Genomic DNA, 25,073 nt, shown 5'->3' with positions numbered 1-25,073 from the left:
TTATATATATATATAAGTTGTTCTTAGGTTGTTTTTAAAACAAGTCTGAGTTCTGCACATTGTTTTTCAGAACTGTGAAGTATGTGTTATGGTTTGAGAGACACAACACTTTATTGTTGTTTAGACAGTCATTCTATCACCTGATGACCACTCCTGACCTGGGAAAGAGATTTAGGAAAAACAAGGAAACCTGGGAGTTGAAGTATAAAGAGATTTAATAGAGTTAAGATTAATTAATATTAATAGCACTATAGAACCAATATTGATCCTGACACCAATACAGAATATGCAAAGATTATACTCAGTCAATTTTATCAGGAGGAAGCTGTGCACTCCCAGCAGTTGTGGAAAAGTGCAGTTTTCCCAAGTATTAGAAGAGAAATTAGTACTGCGTCGCTCAAACCAGAAGAGAATCTCTATGCAAAGTCCTCAAGGCATCAGCGTAAGGCCCTGCATCCCACTTTCCAAGTCAGTGAGAAAACAACATTAATTGTAATAGGGTATTAAGCTGTAAAGTCCCATCTTTTGGCCATTGCTCGTCATCATCCAATCTACAATTTGGCCACCATTGGTTACAAGAACTTTTCGTTTTCTCCCGAGTCATCGGATCTCCTCTGAACTTGTTCCAATTCTTTTAAATACAACCAAAGGGCTACGAGCAGGAATGGCAGATTGCCTTCATCCCCTATTCCACTTACTTACATTCGAGGCTTAGATTCTGGGTGATGCCATGCAGGGGGACCTGGAGAGGCAGGAGAGGTGGGCTGGAGAAATTGGTCACTTTGAGCGTGCTAAGGCACTGGCACAGGTTGCCCAGAGGAGAAGTGGAAGTTCAATCCCTGGAGGTGTTCAAAGCCAGGCTAGAGGGGGCTTTCAGCAACCTGGTCTAGCGGGAGGTGTTCCTGTGCATGGCTGGGGGGGTTGGAACTGGATGATCACCGAGGTCCCTTCCAACCTAAACCATTCAATGATTCTATGTTGCAGAGCCAATCCACACACAGAATCGAGGATGATCTAGGTGCCACCACGGAAACATGGTGGGATGACTTGCATGACTGGAGTGCTGCAGTGGATGCCTATAAACTCTTCCAACAGGGTAGGCAAGGAAGGAGAGGCGGTGGGAGGCAGTCTGTATGTTAGGGCATGTGGTGAATGTCTAGAACTTGATGCTGGTGACAACTGGGTTGAGTGTTTATGGGTAAGAATCAGGGGGACATTCTTCAAGAAGGAAGTCTGAAAAGCACAGGAGCAAGCTGACCCCACGTGCCAAAACTCGAGCCTTTTGGGAAAAAGATCGGCTTGGCTGAGCAGAGAGTTATGGTCGCAAGCCAGGAAAAAAGGGAGAGTTTATGGCCTCTGGAAGAGAGGCCAGGCCACTCGTGAGGACTACCAAGATGTGGTGAAGCTATGGTGGGAGAAAACTAGGTGGGCCAAAGCCCTTCAAGGCTAAGATTTTTGGGTTTAGCACTAGAACTACCCTGGGTCAGTCTGGGATCCCCTCTGGGCTCCCCTTTGGTCCACAAGTTCTCTTTTGGGCTGGCTTCTATGTCCGCAACTGCAGAAGAACACGTTGGACCCGTCGTTTCCTTTTGCACCCTCTTCAAGGTCAGGTGCCTTCTGTGACGGCTCAGCCCCGTCCCAACCACAGCGTCTTGCTCAGCTCTGGACTCTGTTCGGTGACATCCCTGATGGGCACCCGGGTTACAGGGGGAAGCTGGAGCTGGTCCCCAGTAAAACCCCCAAAGCGCGGAGGGAGAGACAAGTCAGGTTTCTGGCTCGGGGCGCTTTGTGCTCCACGGTGGGCTTCCGAAGAAACCTCCGCGCAGGCAGACGCAGGAAATGCCTTTTCCTGCCTTTGTGGACTGAGGCTTCTGCAGCCCCGGGCGCCCCTGGCCCACTCCTCCTCCTCTTCCTCCTCTTCCTCCTCTTCCTCCTCCTCCTCCTCCTCCTCTTCCGGCTGTGCCTCTGCCTCTGCCGGAGCCGCTCAGCCCTCGCTCAGCCCCGGAGGGCTTTTCTCAGCACCCCTGCGGCTTTTCCTCGCGGAAGAGCACTCGCCCTGCAGTGCCTTCAGGCAGAACCCAGGTTTCCCCGCCGCCCGGGCGCACACGGCCGCCTTCGCCGCGGAGCCGCCGTCCGCAGGTGAGCCGGGCCGCGGGGCCGCCCCCCCTTCCCGGCTTCGCGCCCCCTCCGGCTCTGCCGGCCGCCGCCTGGCCCCGCGCGCGCCGGGCCAGGCCGGGCCGGGCCGCGCCGCGCCGCGCCGCGCCGTGCCGCGCCGCGCGGCCCTTGGTCGCGTGCGGGGCCGTTGGGCGGCGCGAGGTGCCTCAGAGGCGGCCGCTGCCCGGACGAGGCTGCCCGGCTCTTCCCCCCGGCGCTGCCCGCGCTCCGCTGGCCTGGTTTGTAGAGTCGGTGGGCAGTCGCGCAGGAGCCGAGACAATGACCCTTGGCTCCGCGGCATCGCCAAAGCCCGGAGCCAGTGCCGCGTTTCTGCCGGGCTTCCTGATGGACGGTTTGCCGGGCTCGGTGGCTCGGCCAGCGCCTGACTTAAGGGGCCGGACGGTCGGGCTCTTGGAGTTGTGGGCGCTACTTGCAGGTCAGACTTGGTTACTGTCAGGCCAATTTGTCAGCATGTAAACATTGGCTTTGTCTTCTTGCTCGAAGGGACTGCTGCAGGCTTGAATTCTCGTAGTTCTCTAACTTGCGCTCAATGAACGGTGAGCTCAAGTGTATGCAATGGAGTTTGGCTAAACTCTGCCGAGTAAAGGTATTGCTAATAATCGTGTTTAAGAGTGTAATAGATTGGGGGGGATCTTGGCTTTGGTGTTCGATCCGGTGGCATAATCTAACCATCTGATGGTGTTAGTGTGCTAGCCATTTTGAAGGAGACATTGAGGGTTCAAAGGAATGCTGGAGAACTGTAGAAATGCTTTTCTTTCACTTTCAAGCAGAATTGGACTCAGTGATCCTTGTGAGTGCCTTCCAACTTGAGCCATTCTATGCTCTGGTGGTCCCTTGGTCTCCCGCTTCTCGCTCTTGTTTGCCCCCCTCCCCTCCCTCCCCCAGGGACAGGCCTCTGAGAAGAATCTTGGTGAAATTGAAAAGGAGTGGTTAAGTATGCCACTGAAGCCGAAAACCTTGATGGGGGGAGAGCGCTTTGCAGAATACACCCTAAGAGTTCTTGGATGCGTTAAAGAGGTCAGAGAGGAGTCTTGACGGTCAGGATTTAGGACTGAAGATGTAGGACTCTTTGGAAGAGCTTAATTTTCCAAATGTTTTGCAAGTGAAAACCGTGAAGTCAAACTAACCCCCTCCCCCCCAACCCGGCCGGGGTAAACACCCGCAAAGTGTTCAGAGCTATGTCATGATCTTTCAGTCGGTTTAATTCTCGGTTGTACTGGAAGTCCCAAAGTTTCCAAAATGGGAGAGCAATTGGCTTAACCTCATCCTGTCGAAATGCAAGCTCGTCCCTGCGCTCAAGAGCTTACATTTTAATTGAATGTGAAATGACATGGGAAGGAAAGGAATCTGGACAGTGGGCATGTGACAGCATGTGCAATGTCCGTCGCCGGGTTCTTTAGCGTGTAGCCTTCAAATAGGCAGAGGTAACGGTGCTGAGAAGGTCTTCAAAAGAACAAGCGCGTGGGATAGTGAATAGAGCGGGTGACTAAGAGGTCGCCAAGTTTTAGATGGCACTTGTGTAAGGAGGCAGTGTCTGACACACGTGTGATATTCTTCCGTAGAACGACCGAGGCTGCAGAGTTGGGGAGGCCGGATGGTTTTGCAAGCCCCCAGCGAAAGAATCCAGAGTCTTTCCTGGCTGAATTTCCTGCTGAAGTTTCAAGAACAAGTAGCAGTGGAGTAAACTTGCAAGTCTTCTCAGGCTCTTCGTTTATTCCTTTTGATTGCAGGAGTGTCTCCCCGACCAGCAGTAGTCCCGACGCCTAAAGCGAAAAGCAGTGCACCGCCAGTTCGAAGCCTTTATGATGAATTATCTAGCCTCGGACTTGGATCGATGCCTCTAAGCTCAGGAAGACCAGTAAGTGGCTTAGGTACTGGCCTGTTGGAAGCAGAAGAGGGGAGGTAGTTTACTGCTTCCGTGAGTTCTTTTAACTCCGTTGTCAGCAAACTGGCTGGTGAGCCTTCAGGTCCTGCTGCTGCTTAGTCTGGTTGCTTGGTGTGCTTGTTCCTGTGTAGCCTAACTGCGAGCTGCCGTTGTGGAGCTGTCTGCTGTTGTTAGTGATTTTCGGTGCTGTAGAGAATGCAAAGTGCAAATCCTGCCTCTGCTATGCTTTGTCCATGACAAATGCAGACTTGTGAGAGCTTTTCACCTTCCTGTAAATCTATGGGGCTGCTGATTGCCCGAAGGGCCCAAATTTGTGTTCTCTTTTCTGTTAGTGGGCACTAGAGGCATTTACTGAGCTAGGAGGACTTTTGTACTGAGGGAAAGATCTCATGAAACTTTGGGCAGGGGGGCGGGGTCAATTTTGAGAGTAACAGTACAATTTGGTTTTGGACTTTTAATGATCCTGTAGGAAATGTACGTGGCAATGTCTGTTCTTACTCTTAAAAGCGAGGGGTAACTTAAGGCAAACAGTGAATGTTCTTGCCCGATGCTTAAGTTCCCCGGAAATGCTCTCTGCTGCTCTGAGAAGTGTACCTGTAAGAATGATTTGTTACCCTTTCTGTATTTTCCTGCAGGCCAGCTTTTTTCTAACACGGAGCCCATTGGTGGAAACGATGCCATCAACTCCTGGAACAGGTAGATGTCCTGTCAAAAGAGATAAGAGAAGGCGGGTCGCCTTCCATGTTCATAAGGCTTCCGATCTTCTGTAGGAACCCGTGGCTTCTTCCTAAGCTTAATTCCGCCATCTTGTTCCCGCTTGGATTTGGTGTTCAGCTGCTGGTGTTCAGGGCTGAAGGAGAAAGTTAGCTTACGAGCCATAAAACTCCCTACCGTGCTTGCAGACGTCTTTGTCTTTGAGTCTGCAGAGAAATCTCCCGCAAGCTCTTGCATAGACAAGGGAAATGCTCGATACCGACTTTATTCTTTGAGTTTAAGCTCCTAAGCTGATCTGTCTTGCAAACGTAATTTGTTAAACAACGCCATTTCAATTTAACAGCTTCAGGGACGTTCACTCCTGCGAGTGCCAGGCAGCCTAGGAAGACTACTCCATCTCCTGCTCAGCTCTGTTGTTTTTGTGCTCGGGGCGGATCCCTAAGTGCAGCGGATCAACTTGATGGCACATGGGTAACTGTATTTGGGTAAGTAGACTTCCAAAGCATGAGAAAAATCATGGGTGAAATCCTGGCAACGTGTGGCAAGGAGGCCTTGGACGTTGCTGTTGTCTGGCATTCCTAGGTTCTGCCGGAAGTACAGCTGCGGCTGAAGCCAGTCAATGCCCCTGTTCTAGTGAAGCACCTTAACTTAAGCTGCGTGTTATTTTTTTCCAGTTAGAAAGGCAGCATTCTGCCATTGGGGTGTGGTGAAGGAAGAAAGCCTAGAAGATAATATTCCTGCAGGCCCTGCTTCTAAAATGGCATTAACACACTGGTCTCTTCTGGATTTCTAAACCCCCTTCCTAGGCTCCTGTTTTAGCACCAGATTTCATAAAGTGCTCCCGGTAAATTCTGGATTCTTTTTTTTTTCGGTTTTTCAGATTTACTCCGGCATCAGCTTCCTATATTCTTCGACAGTTTGGGCAGTATGGAACCATCTTAAAGCATGTGGTATGTCTTAGTTTGAGATTTATTTCTGAAAACGTTGTGGCTCATTCTTTAAAAGGCTGAGTGTCACAATTGTCACTTAATGTCATCTAGATGTCCAACACGGGAAACCGCGTGCATATTCAATACCAGTCTAAGCTTCAAGCCCGGAAAGCCTTAAGCAAAGATGGAAAAATGTTTGGTGACTTTATCCTGATATCTGTCAAGCCGTGTACAGATCAAGTAAGTTACCAGCTGCTTTTATGACATGGAAGGCGCTCTGCTTTTGGGCTTCCTCTTGATTTTCCCTGACCTCTTTTCTTTTTTCCCTTTTTGAATTGCAAAACCTAGCAAGTTAAGTTCTGTAGGTAGAGTCTCTTCTGCCTTACATGAGTTTTTCGTAAGCGTTTGTCCAAATTTGCTGCTGAGAAGGATCACGATTGCAAACCTCTGTGCTGCTTGGAAGTTAGAATGCACAGGATTCTGTTGTTGTACCAGATACGAAGGGAAACCATAACATAGGAGACACTTGAGCTACAAGAGTTTCCGAGACGGGAATTGGTAGCTGGAACGCTACAAGTAACGATCTAAGACACTCAATTGTCAGGTATCTGGTCTTTGTTGCTTTTGAAATGCCTGTTTTTTGTGGCTACTGTCCGCTTTGAAATATCCCTAACCAAAGCCATAGTCGTTAGCCTGTATGTTTGGAGGCAAGAGAGACTGCTGGAGACCAATGCATTTGAGGGTTTGGCCTTAGTCTGTAAAGCTCTGCCTTGCAATTGGCAATTGGATAGGATGGATTTGGCATCAGTGCTTCGGCTTCTGATTGAAAAGGAGCAGGTAGTTCCATGGGTCAGTTCCCCTTGTGTTGAGCAGAGGCAGCTGCCACCCCCACGGGACGCTACCCCTATGCTGTATTTTGGATAGCCGTCTGCGGCCAGACGGGCTTCTCAATGTCTGTCGTCCCGATGGGCTTCTCAATGTCTGTCGTCCCGAGGCTGTTGAAGGCTGTGCTCTGCTGAGTCTAATGCAGCAAATCGGGTCTCCCCAGGCTGGTTGCCATTTCCCGTCTTGTGTTCTCTGGGTTCTTGTGGAACTTGTGGTTCCCATCGGGTCGCTTGCTGCCCCTTCCATTCTGCACGCATTCCCTTCCAAACACAGCTGACAAAAATGGAGCCTTCTGCCTCCTTTTCTAGCATTTGCCAAGGGGACTGAGTGAAACTCCTTGGCAAACTGAACCTGAGCCAAAAGCTGCCAGCGGGTAAAGGACTGGAGAGGCTCCTCTAGGGCTCGGCTAGAATATTCTTAGAAGTCTTTGGAAAGAGGATGTTGTGCTACGTGTGTTCATCTGGGCCTGAAAAAAAGTTACTTCTTGAAGACTGCTGCAAGTCTTACCATTTTTTATTTTCTCTGCACTGTTTCAAACTTGGCTGCCGCTTAGGACCTACAGTGAACAGATGACAAGCTTCCACTGCTGTGCAATGGCATAATGCAACCTATCAATGCTTGCAGTGAGAGAAATGCTTGGTGGTGCTCTGTACTGACAGGCAATTTACCTGTCAATTTACCTTGCTGGCTCAGAAATGTGAACGGATGTTATGAGACGATTCCGGATAATAATTCTAGATACTAAAGGTTGAAGTACTGCTTTGTGGTACTTGATTACATTCTACTATGCCTCTTTTTAAGAGTGTGATGGCCAACTTGGAAAGAAGCTCTAGATTTCCTACGATGAGACCTCTTGCCCCAGCATATCAAGCTTCCGTGAGACACTATCAGGTATTTTAAGGGAACAGAAGCGCGTGTTTCTTTGTGCTGTCTCCTCTGAGTTGGATGAGGCTGTACGCTCAATCACTTCCACGTGACTTTGGCCTCGATCTTCTCCTCCTGTCGTTTCTTTAAAGATGTGCCTCAAGTACAACCTCACTCTCTTCAGGCTCTGAAATAACGATAATACTGATAATGATGGTAGTCCTGATAATAACGATAAATGAATTGATGACTTGTCCTGTTTCCAGAGGTTAAGGACTTGTTTTGAAACTCTTTCAAACGTAGTCTGTGCAAATAGAGTAGCACTTGGGAAAAGAAAAAGACCTGGTTGGTATAATGAGAATTAACTGTGTGTTGACTGACTCTCTCTATTTTCTCTCTTCCTTTTTCCCCCTGCCTTCTAGGTGGTTTCTGACAGACACGGTCCTAGGAAAGGTGAATTTATTGTATCTAAAGCAATGGGATCTGTGTTTGGTTGGTAATATACAAGAGGAAGTAACACACTAAGTTGGTCAGGGTTTCAAAGATGCTACTGGCATCTGTGGTCAGGTGTAGAAGGACTGGTGGCAGGATTTTAACTTGCGTGTCACCTGTTACAGCGTCAGTTAATTCAGCAGACACGTAGCTTGCACTTTAAATGATGGCAATGTCGACACGTTTTTAAACACCGAGCAAGTGTAATAGAAGTGCTTTTTTCCCCATTTGTGCTCTGGTTGCCTGATTGTAGAAAACCTATCAGTGCTGGCTTTTTTTCCCTCTGTACGTTGCTTCCCCGTAAGTTGGACGTGTTTAAAATGGCAGCTTTATTTACCGATGCCTTTCATCTTACTGTTTGTTTCTTTTTTCTTTTCTTTTCTTTTTTTTTTTTTTTTTTTTTGTTGTCTGGAAAGGTGGCAGGCTCCTTGGAGAAAGAACACTGTGCATATTTGGCTTCTGGGGACCGGGACTGTTCTTAGTATATGTGATGTTAATTATTTTGTTTGGATTCGTTGCTCTTTCATAATTATCTCTGGCATGGCATTCTAAATGTCATAGCGACTTTTTAACTCTGTTTTCTATAGAAAGCTGAATAAATGTAAGTTGTTCTTAGGTTGTTTTTTAAACAAGCGTGAGTTCTGCACATCGTTTTTCCGAACCGTGAAGTATGATGCTGCCTAACGATTCTCAAAGCGTGATCAGCCGAGCAGATGCTGCTGATTTTTACCGCAGTGGTAGCAACCAGCATTAAAACTAGCTCATGTTTAAATGTCGTCTCCGTGGGTCTTTTACAGCAGCACGCACGTAACAGGTAGGAAACTGTAGCATTCTAAGCTATGAAATGTTGAGTTGAAAGAGCTGAATAGAAAAACGCAACGTGTCCGTGGAATACCCTGTTGGTCAGCTGGGGTCAGCTGTCCCGGCTGTGTCTCCTGCCAGCTTCTCGGGCACCCCCAGCCTACTGGCTGGTGGGGTGCTGTGAGAAGCAGAAAAGGCCTGGACCCGGTGTAAGCGCTACTCAGCAGTAACTCAAATGTCCCTGTGTGTTTCGATTTGGTGTCTGTGTTGGTGTGGGTCAACATCAGCATTTCCGTTTGGGTCAGGAGTGTGATTGCCAGGTGAATACCCAGGCATACCTATTTCCGTGCTTTGCTTCACGCTGCAGCGTGGTCTGAAAGTTCTTCAGCTGCACTTCTCTGATGCCACGACACCAAAAGGTTAGTCCAGGAGCATGCCTAATGTCCCTCGGATGCTAATGTGGTCCCTACAGGGGGGTTCTCCACCCGGTGTGCGAGAGCCAATCAACACACTGAGTCGAGATAGTTGTTTTCATTTCAATTCTGCAGGATCAGGTGCCGGGCATTTAACAAGAGCCAGCGCACCTCACGTTGCCAACCACCCCGCTGAGTCTCCAGGATGAAGCTCCTGTACCGGAGAATCCAGGGGCGGAGGAGCTCGCTGAGTAAGAATCCCGTGTAAGGATGACAAAACACGCAAAAGAGACAACAAATAATTGTGGAACATTCCCTCCCCTTTAAGAGGCATTTGATCGCTTGGCGTACCCAGACTTTTACCGGGATACAGTTTTCCAGGCAATACTTCAAAAGGATTCGCTCCTTGCCTCGCTCCTGGAGCAATTCGGAACCCCTGTGAATGAAATGAGGCCCGTTATCAGAGGAGGACCCCTCAGGAGTTCCCAATCTAGGAATTACTTCTTTTAACAGAGCTTTGACAACTTCTCTCGCCCAGTTGGTGCGGCAAGGGAAAGCTTCCGGCGAGCTCGAAAAGGTGTCTCCCAAAACAAGCCGAGATTTGAACTTTTCTCTGAGTTGCCAAAATGTGGAATCTCTTTGCCAGTGTTGCCCGGGAGCTATCCCTGTTGGGGGATAGTAGTTGCTTAGTGTAAATAAGTAAGTTTTAATGAGAATAAATTACTTTGGGTGTGATTTGCGCTGTTTGCCTAGGTTTACTTGGCACGAGGAGCTAGATTTGTTGAAGCCTTCAGGCGGGCATAGAGTTCTTTTTCTTAGTGATTTTCCTCGCAGCTGGTAGAGGGCTGTGTTTAGTCTTTTCCTATGGGGAAGATGTTGATATCGCACTGATGTTTCTGTAGTGTTTTTCCCAAGCCTGGGACTCTGGGACTCTTCAGTTCTCCATGTTCTTCCAGGAGCGCAGGTGCACAAGGAGTGTAAGCCAGAAGATAAGGAGGCTCCAACCCTGGGCTGAAACTGCAGATCAACAAGAGAAGAGCCAGCCTGCCCGGACACAGAAGGCGGCGGCAGCAGCCAGATGTTAGAAGACACCAGGCCAAGAATCACCTTGGGACTAAAGGACGCGTGGAGAGCGTGTGGAGAGCGCGTGAGGGGCGGGGGTATAGATCACGAGTGTGTAATTGCCCAGGGATTTCTTTGTTGGCAGTCCCTGTCTTTTGGAGGCACCCAGCCCGGGCTGTCAGTGCTGCTGTACCTCTCAATTAAATTCATTATTTTATAAAATCCGAGGCCTGAGACTCTGATGCGGGAAACTTAGGGCCAAGCCTGAAGAAGAAGGAAGCGCACTGGAGAGTAGGGGTGTGGGGGGCGTGGGAGGGGGGGTGTGGGGGGGTGTGGGGGTGTGGTGTAAATTAGTATTTAATGAAATACTAATCATGAAATAAAAAGAAATAATGAAAAATATAGACAAAACCGTATCAAGCTCCCGAGATGACAGTCGCGACGCTGGCTGACACTGGGGCAGTCCCAGGCTGGACTCAGTGACGGACGGGAACTGAATTCCGGATCTGCATTCAGGATCAGGATCACAGGCAGACGAAGAGAGTCCTCCTCAGACGTCGGCCACTGGAGGAAGAGAGCTGACCCTTTGATCCCTCAGTTTTTATACTGAGCATGAGGCAGATGGGATGGAATACCCTGTTGGTCAGGTTTGGGTCACCTGTCCTGTCCGCTCCTCCCTGCAGGTGGGACCCCACTATGCTTTTCCGCTTCCGACCCTCCAGCGGGGCAAATAACAAAGTTGGTTGGCCTTGGGTGTTATAGCAATAAGCATAAGCAAGAGCCTCTCTGCATACCATGCCTGGGCATCAGCTATAAACAATTGGTCTTATCACTCTGAGAGAGTGAGCACTCTCTGCACAAGATGCAGTTAATTTCAGTAGTTGGAGAGGCCCAGCTAAGAAGCGACGTTACCGAACAAAATTGGTTCTGTTTTACCTCAAACCCGGACACTCCCCAGTTGGGGTTGTGAGTCAACATCACGGTTTCTGAGAGCTGATACCTTCCTTCAGGGTTTCCTCGATGGGATCCAAGAGATTGTTTCCAATGGCACAGGTCAGAGGTAATCAAGGGGACACGGACAAAAACTGGCATACCCCTACCGCTTGTCTCAGGGGCGCCTGCATTGCCGGTTGGGAGTGTCCCCGACTCCTCCTGGACACGGGGCTGAAGTTTTCATTTCCCTTCCGCCCTTTTTCTTGAACTCCCCCCCAGGACTCCCCCGGTTGTCTCCTGTCTCTACCTCAGGGTAGAGGGGGACCTGGACAGGCTGGAGAGGTGGGCCCGTGCCAACCTCCTGAAGTTGAACAAGGCCAAGTGCAAGGTCCTACCTCAGGGTCGGGGCAATCCCAAGCACAGATCCAGGCTGGGGGGAGAATGGATCGAGAGCAGCCCTGAGGAGAAGGAGCTGGGGGTGCTGATTGAGGAGAAGCTCAGCATGAGCCGGCAAAGCGTGATCACAGCCCAGAAGGCCAACCGTGTCCTGGGCTGCATCAGAAGATGCGTGGCCAGCAGGTCAAGGGAGGCGATTCTGCCCCTCTACTCTGCTCTGGTGAGACCCCACCTGGAGTACTGCGTCCAGCTCTGGAGCCCCCAACACAGGGAAGACATGGACCTGTTGGAGCGGGCCCAGAGGAGGGCCTCCGAGGTGATCAGAGGGCTGGAGCATGATGATCATGCGTCACAAAGGGGGGGTGTCTTTTAGCACCAGAACTACCCTGGGTCAGTCTGGGATCCCCTCTGGGCTCCCCTTTGGTCCACAAGTTCTCTTTTGGGCTGGCTTCTGTCTAAGTCCGCAACTGCAGAAGGAACACGTTGGACCCGTCGTTTCCTTTTGCACCCTCTTCAAGGTCAGGTGCCTTCTGTGACGGCTCAGCCCCGTCCCAACCACAGCGTCTGGCTCAGCTCTGGACTCTGTTCGGTGACATCCCTGATGGGCACCCGGGTTACAGGGGGAAGCTGGAGCTGGTCCCCAGTAAAACCCCCAAAGCGGGGAGGGAGAGACAAGTCAGGTTTCTGGCTCGGGGCGCTTTGTGCTCCACGGTGGGCTTCCGAAGAAACCTCCGCGCAGGCAGACGCAGGAAATGCCTTTTCCTGCCTTTGTGGACTGAGGCTTCTGCAGCCCCGGGCGCCCCTGGCCCACTCCTCCTCCTCTTCCTCCTCTTCCTCCTCCTCCTCCTCCTCCTCTTCCGGCTGTGCCTCTGCCTCTGCCGGAGCCGCTCAGCCCTCGCTCAGACCCGGAGGGCTTTTCTCAGCACCCCTGCGGCTTTTCCTCGGGGAAGAGCACTCGCCCTGCAGTGCCTTCAGGCAGAACCCAGGTTTCCCCGCCGCCCGGGCGCACACGGCCGCCTTCGCCGCGGAGCCGCCGTCCGCAGGTGAGCCGGGCCGCGGGGCCGCCCCCCCTTCCCGGCCTCGCGCCCCCTCCGGCTCTGCCGGCCGCCGCCTGGCCCCGCGCGCGCCGGGCCGGGCCGGGCCGGGCCGCGCCGCGCCGCGCCGTGCCGCGCCGCGCGGCCCTTGGTCGCGTGCGGGGCCGTTGGGCGGCGCGAGGTGCCTCAGAGGCGGCCGCTGCCCGGACGAGGCTGCCCGGCTCTTCCCCCCGGCGCTGCCCGCGCTCCGCTGGCCTGGTTTGTAGAGTCGGTGGGCAGTCGCGCAGGAGCCGAGACAATGACCCTTGGCCCCGCGGCATCGCCAAAGCCCGGAGCCAGTGCCGCGTTTCTGCCGGGCTTCCTGATGGACGGTTTGCCGGGCTCGGTGGCTCGGCCAGCGCCTGACTTAAGGGGCCGGACGGTCGGGCTCTTGGAGTTGTGGGCGCTACTTGCAGGTCAGACTTGGTTACTGTCAGGCCAATTTGTCAGCATGTAAACATTGGCTTTGTCTTCTTGCTCGAAGGGACTGCTGCAGGCTTGAATTCTCGTAGTTCTCTAACTTGCGCTCAATGAACGGTGAGCTCAAGTGTATGCAATGGAGTTTGGCTAAACTCTGCCGAGTAAAGGTATTGCTAATAATCGTGTTTAAGAGTGTAGTAGATTGGGGGGGATCTTGGCTTTGGTGTTCGATCCGGTGGCATAATCTAACCATCTGATGGTGTTAGTGTGCTAGCCATTTTGAAGGAGACATTGAGGGTTCAAAGGAATGCTGGAGAACTGTAGAAATGCTTTTCTTTCACTTTCAAGCAGAATTGGACTCAGTGATCCTTGTGAGTGCCTTCCAACTTGAGCCATTCTATGCTCTGGTGGTCCCTTGGTCTCCCGCTTCTCGCTCTTGTTTGCCCCCCTCCCCTCCCTCCCCCAGGGACAGGCCTCTGAGAAGAATCTTGGTGAAATTGAAAAGGAGTGGTTAAGTATGCCACTGAAGCCGAAAACCTTGATGGGGGGAGAGCGCTTTGCAGAATACACCCTAAGAGTTCTTGGATGCGTTAAAGAGGTCAGAGAGGAGTCTTGACGGTCAGGATTTAGGACTGAAGATGTAGGACTCTTTGGAAGAGCTTAATTTTCCAAATGTTTTGCAAGTGAAAACCGTGAAGTCAAACTAACCCCCTCCCCCCCAACCCGGCCGGGGTAAACACCCGCAAAGTGTTCAGAGCTATGTCATGATCTTTCAGTCGGTTTAATTCTCGGTTGTACTGGAAGTCCCAAAGTTTCCAAAATGGGAGAGCAATTGGCTTAACCTCATCCTGTCGAAATGCAAGCTCGTCCCTGCGCTCAAGAGCTTACATTTTAATTGAATGTGAAATGACATGGGAAGGAAAGGAATCTGGACAGTGGGCATGTGACAGCATGTGCAATGTCCGTCGCCGGGTTCTTTAGCGTGTAGCCTTCAAATAGGCAGAGGTAACGGTGCTGAGAAGGTCTTCAAAAGAACAAGCGCGTGGGATAGTGAATAGAGCGGGTGACTAAGAGGTCGCCAAGTTTTAGATGGCACTTGTGTAAGGAGGCAGTGTCTGACACACGTGTGATATTCTTCCGTAGAACGACCGAGGCTGCAGAGTTGGGGAGGCCGGATGGTTTTGCAAGCCCCCAGCGAAAGAATCCAGAGTCTTTCCTGGCTGAATTTCCTGCTGAAGTTTCAAGAACAAGTAGCAGTGGAGTAAACTTGCAAGTCTTCTCAGGCTCTTCGTTTATTCCTTTTGATTGCAGGAGTGTCTCCCCGACCAGCAGTAGTCCCGACGCCTAAAGCGAAAAGCAGTGCACCGCCAGTTCGAAGCCTTTATGATGAATTATCTAGCCTCGGACTTGGATCGATGCCTCTAAGCTCAGGAAGACCAGTAAGTGGCTTAGGTACTGGCCTGTTGGAAGCAGAAGAGGGGAGGTAGTTTACTGCTTCCGTGAGTTCTTTTAACTCCGTTGTCAGCAAACTGGCTGGTGAGCCTTCAGGTCCTGCTGCTGCTTAGTCTGGTTGCTTGGTGTGCTTGTTCCTGTGTAGCCTAACTGCGAGCTGCCGTTGTGGAGCTGTCTGCTGTTGTTAGTGATTTTCGGTGCTGTAGAGAATGCAAAGTGCAAATCCTGCCTCTGCTATGCTTTGTCCATGACAAATGCAGACTTGTGAGAGCTTTTCACCTTCCTGTAAATCTATGGGGCTGCTGATTGCCCGAAGGGCCCAAATTTGTGTTCTCTTTTCTGTTAGTGGGCACTAGAGGCATTTACTGAGCTAGGAGGACTTTTGTACTGAGGGAAAGATCTCATGAAACTTTGGGCAGGGGGGCGGGGTCAATTTTGAGAGTAACAGTACAATTTGGTTTTGGACTTTTAATGATCCTGTAGGAAATGTACGTGGCAATGTCTGTTCTTACTCTTAAAAGCGAGGGGTAACTTAAGGCAAACAGTGAATGTTCTTGCCCGATGCTTAAGTTCCCCGGAAATGCTCTCTGCTGCTCTGAGAAGTGTACCTGTAAGAATGATTTGTTACCCTTTCTGTATTTTCCTGCAGGCCAGCTTTTTTCTAACACGGAGCCCATTGGTGGAAACGATGCCATCAACTCCTGGAACAGGTAGATGTCCTGTCAAAAGAGATAAGAGAAGGCGGGTCGCCTTCCATGTTCATAAGGCTTCCGATCTTCTGTAGGAACCCGTGGCTTCTTCCTAAGCTTAATTCCGCCATCTTGTTCCCGCTTGGATTTGGTGTTCAGCTGCTGGTGTTCAGGGCTGAAGGAGAAAGTTAGCTTACGAGCCATAAAACTCCCTACCGTGCTTGCAGACGTCTTTGTCTTTGAGTCTGCAGAGAAATCTCCCGCAAGCTCTTGCATAGACAAGGGAAATGCTCGATACCGACTTTATTCTTTGAGTTTAAGCTCCTAAGCTGATCTGTCTTGCAAACGTAATTTGTTAAACAACGCCATTTCAATTTAACAGCTTCAGGGACGTTCACTCCTGCGAGTGCCAGGCAGCCTAGGAAGACTACTCCATCTCCTGCTCAGCTCTGTTGTTTTTGTGCTCGGGGTGGATCCCTAAGTGCAGCGGATCAACTTGATGGCACATGGGTAACTGTATTTGGGTAAGTAGACTTCCAAAGCATGAGAAAAATCATGGGTGAAATCCTGGCAACGTGTGGCAAGGAGGCCTTGGACGTTGCTGTTGTCTGGCATTCCTAGGTTCTGCCGGAAGTACAGCTGCGGCTGAAGCCAGTCAATGCCCCTGTTCTAGTGAAGCACCTTAACTTAAGCTGCGTGTTATTTTTTTCCAGTTAGAAAGGCAGCATTCTGCCATTGGGGTGTGGTGAAGGAAGAAAGCCTAGAAGATAATATTCCTGCAGGCCCTGCTTCTAAAATGGCATTAACACACTGGTCTCTTCTGGATTTCTAAACCCCCTTCCTAGGCTCCTGTTTTAGCACCAGATTTCATAAAGTGCTCCCGGTAAATTCTGGATTCTTTTTTTTTTCGGTTTTTCAGATTTACTCCGGCATCAGCTTCCTATATTCTTCGACAGTTTGGGCAGTATGGAACCATCTTAAAGCATGTGGTATGTCTTAGTTTGAGATTTATTTCTGAAAACGTTGTGGCTCATTCTTTAAAAGGCTGAGTGTCACAATTGTCACTTAATGTCATCTAGATGTCCAACACGGGAAACCGCGTGCATATTCAATACCAGTCTAAGCTTCAAGCCCGGAAAGCCTTAAGCAAAGATGGAAAAATGTTTGGTGACTTTATCCTGATATCTGTCAAGCCGTGTACAGATCAAGTAAGTTACCAGCTGCTTTTATGACATGGAAGACGCTCTGCTTTTGGGCTTCCTCTTGATTTTCCCTGACCTCTTTTCTTTTTTCCCTTTTTGAATTGCAAAACCTAGCAAGTTAAGTTCTGTAGGTAGAGTCTCTTCTGCCTTACATGAGTTTTTCGTAAGCGTTTGTCCAAATTTGCTGCTGAGAAGGATCACGATTGCAAACCTCTGTGCTGCTTGGAAGTTAGAATGCACAGGATTCTGTTGTTGTACCAGATACGAAGGGAAACCATAACATAGGAGACACTTGAGCTACAAGAGTTTCCGAGACGGGAATTGGTAGCTGGAACGCTACAAGTAACGATCTAAGACACTCAATTGTCAGGTATCTGGTCTTTGTTGCTTTTGAAATGCCTGTTTTTTGTGGCTACTGTCCGCTTTGAAATATCCCTAACCAAAGCCATAGTCGTTAGCCTGTATGTTTGGAGGCAAGAGAGACTGCTGGAGACCAATGCATTTGAGGGTTTGGCCTTAGTCTGTAAAGCTCTGCCTTGCAATTGGCAATTGGATAGGATGGATTTGGCATCAGTGCTTCGGCTTCTGATTGAAAAGGAGCAGGTAGTTCCATGGGTCAGTTCCCCTTGTGTTGAGCAGAGGCAGCTGCCACCCCCACGGGACGCTACCCCTATGCTGTATTTTGGATAGCCGTCTGCGGCCAGACGGGCTTCTCAATGTCTGTCGTCCCGATGGGCTTCTCAATGTCTGTCGTCCCGAGGCTGTTGAAGGCTGTGCTCTGCTGAGTCTAATGCAGCAAATCGGGTCTCCCCAGGCTGGTTGCCATTTCCCGTCTTGTGTTCTCTGGGTTCTTGTGGAACTTGTGGTTCCCATCGGGTCGCTTGCTGCCCCTTCCATTCTGCACGCATTCCCTTCCAAACACAGCTGACAAAAATGGAGCCTTCTGCCTCCTTTTCTAGCATTTGCCAAGGGGACTGAGTGAAACTCCTTGGCAAACTGAACCTGAGCCAAAAGCTGCCAGCGGGTAAAGGACTGGAGAGGCTCCTCTAGGGCTCGGCTAGAATATTCTTAGAAGTCTTTGGAAAGAGGATGTTGTGCTACGTGTGTTCATCTGGGCCTGAAAAAAAGTTACTTCTTGAAGACTGCTGCAAGTCTTACCATTTTTTATTTTCTCTGCACTGTTTCAAACTTGGCTGCCGCTTAGGACCTACAGTGAACAGATGACAAGCTTCCACTGCTGTGCAATGGCATAATGCAACCTATCAATGCTTGCAGTGAGAGAAATGCTTGGTGGTGCTCTGTACTGACAGGCAATTTACCTGTCAATTTACCTTGCTGGCTCAGAAATGTGAACGGATGTTATGAGACGATTCCGGATAATAATTCTAGATACTAAAGGTTGAAGTACTGCTTTGTGGTACTTGATTACATTCTACTATGCCTCTTTTTAAGAGTGTGATGGCCAACTTGGAAAGAAGCTCTAGATTTCCTACGATGAGACCTCTTGCCCCAGCATATCAAGCTTCCGTGAGACACTATCAGGTATTTTAAGGGAACAGAAGCGCGTGTTTCTTTGTGCTGTCTCCTCTGAGTTGGATGAGGCTGTACGCTCAATCACTTCCACGTGACTTTGGCCTCGATCTTCTCCTCCTGTCGTTTCTTTAAAGATGTGCCTCAAGTACAACCTCACTCTCTTCAGGCTCTGAAATAACGATAATACTGATAATGATGGTAGTCCTGATAATAACGATAAATGAATTGATGACTTGTCCTGTTTCCAGAGGTTAAGGACTTGTTTTGAAACTCTTTCAAACGTAGTCTGTGCAAATAGAGTAGCACTTGGGAAAAGAAAAAGACCTGGTTGGTATAATGAGAATTAACTGTGTGTTGACTGACTCTCTCTATTTTCTCTCTTCCTTTTTCCCCCTGCCTTCTAGGTGGTTTCTGACAGACACGGTCCTAGGAAAGGTGAATTTATTGTATCTAAAGCAATGGGATCTGTGTTTGGTTGGTAATATACAAGAGGAAGTAACACACTAAGTTGGTCAGGGTTTCAAAGATGCTACTGGCATCTGTGGTCAGGTGTAGAAGGACTGGTGGCAGGATTTTAACTTGCGTGTCACCTGTTACAGCGTCAGTTAATTCAGCAGACACGTAGCTTGCACTTTAAATGATGGCAATGTCGACACGTTTTTAAACACCGAGCAAGTGTAATAGAAGTGCTTTTTTCCCCATTTGTGCTCTGGTTGCCTGATTGTAGAAAACCTATCAGTGCTGGCTTTTTTTCCCTCTGTACGTTGCTTCCCCGTAAGTTGGACGTGTTTAAAATGGCAGCTTTATTTACCGATGCCTTTCATCTTACTGTTTGTTTCTTTTTTCTTTTCTTTTCTTTTTTTTTTTTTTTTTTTTTGTTGTCTGGAAAGGTGGCAGGCTCCTTGGAGAAAGAACACTGTGCATATTTGGCTTCTGGGGACCGGGACTGTTCTTAGTATATGTGATGTTAATTATTTTGTTTGGATTCGTTGCTCTTTCATAATTATCTCTGGCATGGCATTCTAAATGTCATAGCGACTTTTTAACTCTGTTTTCTATAGAAAGCTGAATAAATGTAAGTTGTTCTTAGGTTGTTTTTTAAACAAGCGTGAGTTCTGCACATCGTTTTTCCGAACCGTGAAGTATGATGCTGCCTAACGATTCTCAAAGCGTGATCAGCCGAGCAGATGCTGCTGATTTTTACCGCAGTGGTAGCAACCAGCATTAAAACTAGCTCATGTTTAAATGTCGTCTCCGTGGGTCTTTTACAGCAGCACGCACGTAACAGGTAGGAAACTGTAGCATTCTAAGCTATGAAATGTTGAGTTGAAAGAGCTGAATAGAAAAACGCAACGTGTCCGTGGAATACCCTGTTGGTCAGCTGGGGTCAGCTGTCCCGGCTGTGTCTCCTGCCAGCTTCTCGGGCACCCCCAGCCTACTGGCTGGTGGGGTGCTGTGAGAAGCAGAAAAGGCCTGGACCCGGTGTAAGCGCTACTCAGCAGTAACTCAAATGTCCCTGTGTGTTTCGATTTGGTGTCTGTGTTGGTGTGGGTCAACATCAGCATTTCCGTTTGGGTCAGGAGTGTGATTGCCAGGTGAATACCCAGGCATACCTATTTCCGTGCTTTGCTTCACGCTGCAGCGTGGTCTGAAAGTTCTTCAGCTGCACTTCTCTGATGCCACGACACCAAAAGGTTAGTCCAGGAGCATGCCTAATGTCCCTCGGATGCTAATGTGGTCCCTACAGGGGGGTTCTCCACCCGGTGTGCGAGAGCCAATCAACACACTGAGTCGAGATAGTTGTTTTCATTTCAATTCTGCAGGATCAGGTGCCGGGCATTTAACAAGAGCCAGCGCACCTCACGTTGCCAACCACCCCGCTGAGTCTCCAGGATGAAGCTCCTGTACCGGAGAATCCAGGGGCGGAGGAGCTCGCTGAGTAAGAATCCCGTGTAAGGATGACAAAACACGCAAAAGAGACAACAAATAATTGTGGAACATTCCCTCCCCTTTAAGAGGCATTTGATCGCTTGGCGTACCCAGACTTTTACCGGGATACAGTTTTCCAGGCAATACTTCAAAAGGATTCGCTCCTTGCCTCGCTCCTGGAGCAATTCGGAACCCCTGTGAATGAAATGAGGCCCGTTATCAGAGGAGGACCCCTCAGGAGTTCCCAATCTAGGAATTACTTCTTTTAACAGAGCTTTGACAACTTCTCTCGCCCAGTTGGTGCGGCAAGGGAAAGCTTCCGGCGAGCTCGAAAAGGTGTCTCCCAAAACAAGCCGAGATTTGAACTTTTCTCTGAGTTGCCAAAATGTGGAATCTCTTTGCCAGTGTTGCCCGGGAGCTATCCCTGTTGGGGGATAGTAGTTGCTTAGTGTAAATAAGTAAGTTTTAATGAGAATAAATTACTTTGGGTGTGATTTGCGCTGTTTGCCTAGGTTTACTTGGCACGAGGAGCTAGATTTGTTGAAGCCTTCAGGCGGGCATAGAGTTCTTTTTCTTAGTGATTTTCCTCGCAGCTGGTAGAGGGCTGTGTTTAGTCTTTTCCTATGGGGAAGATGTTGATATCGCACTGATGTTTCTGTAGTGTTTTTCCCAAGCCTGGGACTCTGGGACTCTTCAGTTCTCCATGTTCTTCCAGGAGCGCAGGTGCACAAGGAGTGTAAGCCAGAAGATAAGGAGGCTCCAACCCTGGGCTGAAACTGCAGATCAACAAGAGAAGAGCCAGCCTGCCCGGACACAGAAGGCGGCGGCAGCAGCCAGATGTTAGAAGACACCAGGCCAAGAATCACCTTGGGACTAAAGGACGCGTGGAGAGCGTGTGGAGAGCGCGTGAGGGGCGGGGGTATAGATCACGAGTGTGTAATTGCCCAGGGATTTCTTTGTTGGCAGTCCCTGTCTTTTGGAGGCACCCAGCCCGGGCTGTCAGTGCTGCTGTACCTCTCAATTAAATTCATTATTTTATAAAATCCGAGGCCTGAGACTCTGATGCGGGAAACTTAGGGCCAAGCCTGAAGAAGAAGGAAGCGCACTGGAGAGTAGGGGTGTGGGGGGCGTGGGAGGGGGGGTGTGGGGGGGTGTGGGGGTGTGGTGTAAATTAGTATTTAATGAAATACTAATCATGAAATAAAAAGAAATAATGAAAAATATAGACAAAACCGTATCAAGCTCCCGAGATGACAGTCGCGACGCTGGCTGACACTGGGGCAGTCCCAGGCTGGACTCAGTGACGGACGGGAACTGAATTCCGGATCTGCATTCAGGATCAGGATCACAGGCAGACGAAGAGAGTCCTCCTCAGACGTCGGCCACTGGAGGAAGAGAGCTGACCCTTTGATCCCTCAGTTTTTATACTGAGCATGAGGCAGATGGGATGGAATACCCTGTTGGTCAGGTTTGGGTCACCTGTCCTGTCCGCTCCTCCCTGCAGGTGGGACCCCACTATGCTTTTCCGCTTCCGACCCTCCAGCGGGGCAAATAACAAAGTTGGTTGGCCTTGGGTGTTATAGCAATAAGCATAAGCAAGAGCCTCTCTGCATACCATGCCTGGGCATCAGCTATAAACAATTGGTCTTATCACTCTGAGAGAGTGAGCACTCTCTGCACAAGATGCAGTTAATTTCAGTAGTTGGAGAGGCCCAGCTAAGAAGCGACGTTACCGAACAAAATTGGTTCTGTTTTACCTCAAACCCGGACACTCCCCAGTTGGGGTTGTGAGTCAACATCACGGTTTCTGAGAGCTGATACCTTCCTTCAGGGTTTCCTCGATGGGATCCAAGAGATTGTTTCCAATGGCACAGGTCAGAGGTAATCAAGGGGACACGGACAAAAACTGGCATACCCCTACCGCTTGTCTCAGGGGCGCCTGCATTGCCGGTTGGGAGTGTCCCCGACTCCTCCTGGACACGGGGCTGAAGTTTTCATTTCCCTTCCGCCCTTTTTCTTGAACTCCCCCCCAGGACTCCCCCGGTTGTCTCCTGTCTCTACCTCAGGGTAGAGGGGGACCTGGACAGGCTGGAGAGGTGGGCCCGTGCCAACCTCCTGAAGTTGAACAAGGCCAAGTGCAAGGTCCTACCTCAGGGTCGGGGCAATCCCAAGCACAGATCCAGGCTGGGGGGAGAATGGATCGAGAGCAGCCCTGAGGAGAAGGAGCTGGGGGTGCTGATTGAGGAGAAGCTCAGCATGAGCCGGCAAAGCGTGATCACAGCCCAGAAGGCCAACCGTGTCCTGGGCTGCATCAGAAGATGCGTGGCCAGCAGGTCAAGGGAGGCGATTCTGCCCCTCTACTCTGCTCTGGTGAGACCCCACCTGGAGTACTGCGTCCAGCTCTGGAGCCCCCAACACAGGGAAGACATGGACCTGTTGGAGCGGGCCCAGAGGAGGGCCTCCGAGGTGATCAGAGGGCTGGAGCATGATGATCATGCGTCACAAAGGGGGGGTGTCTTTTAGCACCAGAACTACCCTGGGTCAGTCTGGGATCCCCTCTGGGCTCCCCTTTGGTCCACAAGTTCTCTTTTGGGCTGGCTTCTGTCTAAGTCCGCAACTGCAGAAGGAACACGTTGGACCCGTCGTTTCCTTTTGCACCCTCTTCAAGGTCAGGTGCCTTCTGTGACGGCTCAGCCCCGTCCCAACCACAGCGTCTGGCTCAGCTCTGGACTCTGTTCGGTGACATCCCTGATGGGCACCCGGGTTACAGGGGGAAGCTGGAGCTGGTCCCCAGTAAAACCCCCAAAGCGGGGAGGGAGAGACAAGTCAGGTTTCTGGCTCGGGGCGCTTTGTGCTCCACGGTGGGCTTCCGAAGAAACCTCCGCGCAGGCAGACGCAGGAAATGCCTTTTCCTGCCTTTGTGGACTGAGGCTTCTGCAGCCCCGGGCGCCCCTGGCCCACTCCTCCTCCTCTTCCTCCTCTTCCTCCTCCTCCTCCTCCTCCTCTTCCGGCTGTGCCTCTGCCTCTGCCGGAGCCGCTCAGCCCTCGCTCAGACCCGGAGGGCTTTTCTCAGCACCCCTGCGGCTTTTCCTCGGGGAAGAGCACTCGCCCTGCAGTGCCTTCAGGCAGAACCCAGGTTTCCCCGCCGCCCGGGCGCACACGGCCGCCTTCGCCGCGGAGCCGCCGTCCGCAGGTGAGCCGGGCCGCGGGGCCGCCCCCCCTTCCCGGCCTCGCGCCCCCTCCGGCTCTGCCGGCCGCCGCCTGGCCCCGCGCGCGCCGGGCCGGGCCGGGCCGGGCCGCGCCGCGCCGCGCCGTGCCGCGCCGCGCGGCCCTTGGTCGCGTGCGGGGCCGTTGGGCGGCGCGAGGTGCCTCAGAGGCGGCCGCTGCCCGGACGAGGCTGCCCGGCTCTTCCCCCCGGCGCTGCCCGCGCTCCGCTGGCCTGGTTTGTAGAGTCGGTGGGCAGTCGCGCAGGAGCCGAGACAATGACCCTTGGCCCCGCGGCATCGCCAAAGCCCGGAGCCAGTGCCGCGTTTCTGCCGGGCTTCCTGATGGACGGTTTGCCGGGCTCGGTGGCTCGGCCAGCGCCTGACTTAAGGGGCCGGACGGTCGGGCTCTTGGAGTTGTGGGCGCTACTTGCAGGTCAGACTTGGTTACTGTCAGGCCAATTTGTCAGCATGTAAACATTGGCTTTGTCTTCTTGCTCGAAGGGACTGCTGCAGGCTTGAATTCTCGTAGTTCTCTAACTTGCGCTCAATGAACGGTGAGCTCAAGTGTATGCAATGGAGTTTGGCTAAACTCTGCCGAGTAAAGGTATTGCTAATAATCGTGTTTAAGAGTGTAGTAGATTGGGGGGGATCTTGGCTTTGGTGTTCGATCCGGTGGCATAATCTAACCATCTGATGGTGTTAGTGTGCTAGCCATTTTGAAGGAGACATTGAGGGTTCAAAGGAATGCTGGAGAACTGTAGAAATGCTTTTCTTTCACTTTCAAGCAGAATTGGACTCAGTGATCCTTGTGAGTGCCTTCCAACTTGAGCCATTCTATGCTCTGGTGGTCCCTTGGTCTCCCGCTTCTCGCTCTTGTTTGCCCCCCTCCCCTCCCTCCCCCAGGGACAGGCCTCTGAGAAGAATCTTGGTGAAATTGAAAAGGAGTGGTTAAGTATGCCACTGAAGCCGAAAACCTTGATGGGGGGAGAGCGCTTTGCAGAATACACCCTAAGAGTTCTTGGATGCGTTAAAGAGGTCAGAGAGGAGTCTTGACGGTCAGGATTTAGGACTGAAGATGTAGGACTCTTTGGAAGAGCTTAATTTTCCAAATGTTTTGCAAGTGAAAACCGTGAAGTCAAACTAACCCCCTCCCCCCCAACCCGGCCGGGGTAAACACCCGCAAAGTGTTCAGAGCTATGTCATGATCTTTCAGTCGGTTTAATTCTCGGTTGTACTGGAAGTCCCAAAGTTTCCAAAATGGGAGAGCAATTGGCTTAACCTCATCCTGTCGAAATGCAAGCTCGTCCCTGCGCTCAAGAGCTTACATTTTAATTGAATGTGAAATGACATGGGAAGGAAAGGAATCTGGACAGTGGGCATGTGACAGCATGTGCAATGTCCGTCGCCGGGTTCTTTAGCGTGTAGCCTTCAAATAGGCAGAGGTAACTGTGCTGAGAAGGTCTTCAAAAGAACAAGCGCGTGGGATAGTGAATAGAGCGGGTGACTAAGAGGTCGCCAAGTTTTAGATGGCACTTGTGTAAGGAGGCAGTGTCTGACACACGTGTGATATTCTTCCGTAGAACGACCGAGGCTGCAGAGTTGGGGAGGCCGGATGGTTTTGCAAGCCCCCAGCGAAAGAATCCAGAGTCTTTCCTGGCTGAATTTCCTGCTGAAGTTTCAAGAACAAGTAGCAGTGGAGTAAACTTGCAAGTCTTCTCAGGCTCTTCGTTTATTCCTTTTGATTGCAGGAGTGTCTCCCCGACCAGCAGTAGTCCCGACGCCTAAAGCGAAAAGCAGTGCACCGCCAGTTCGAAGCCTTTATGATGAATTATCTAGCCTCGGACTTGGATCGATGCCTCTAAGCTCAGGAAGACCAGTAAGTGGCTTAGGTACTGGCCTGTTGGAAGCAGAAGAGGGGAGGTAGTTTACTGCTTCCGTGAGTTCTTTTAACTCCGTTGTCAGCAAACTGGCTGGTGAGCCTTCAGGTCCTGCTGCTGCTTAGTCTGGTTGCTTGGTGTGC

The 25,073-nt window shown here is 50.7% G+C and overlaps 1 protein-coding gene across 1 annotated transcript in view; it reads left to right on the top strand.

Annotated features, from left to right (window-relative positions):
- Window positions 1-730: 730 nt before the first annotated feature.
- The window catches only part of LOC309672467 (nucleoporin NUP35-like), a gene marked incomplete at its 5' end in the record, with an annotated part of 169,105 nt that continues 144,762 nt past the window's right edge, over window positions 731-25,073 (top strand). Inside the window, one exon of the mRNA XM_082483996.1 lies at window positions 731-759. Within this exon, the coding sequence (XP_082340122.1) occupies window positions 731-759 (29 nt within the window). The remainder of the gene's footprint in view (window positions 760-25,073) is intronic.

Source organism: Vanellus vanellus (genome assembly GCF_965231255.1).
Source record: "Vanellus vanellus genome assembly, chromosome: 5".
In the NCBI taxonomy this organism is placed as follows: Eukaryota; Metazoa; Chordata; class Aves; order Charadriiformes; family Charadriidae; genus Vanellus; species Vanellus vanellus.
This window is presented reverse-complemented; position numbering and strand designations above follow the sequence as displayed.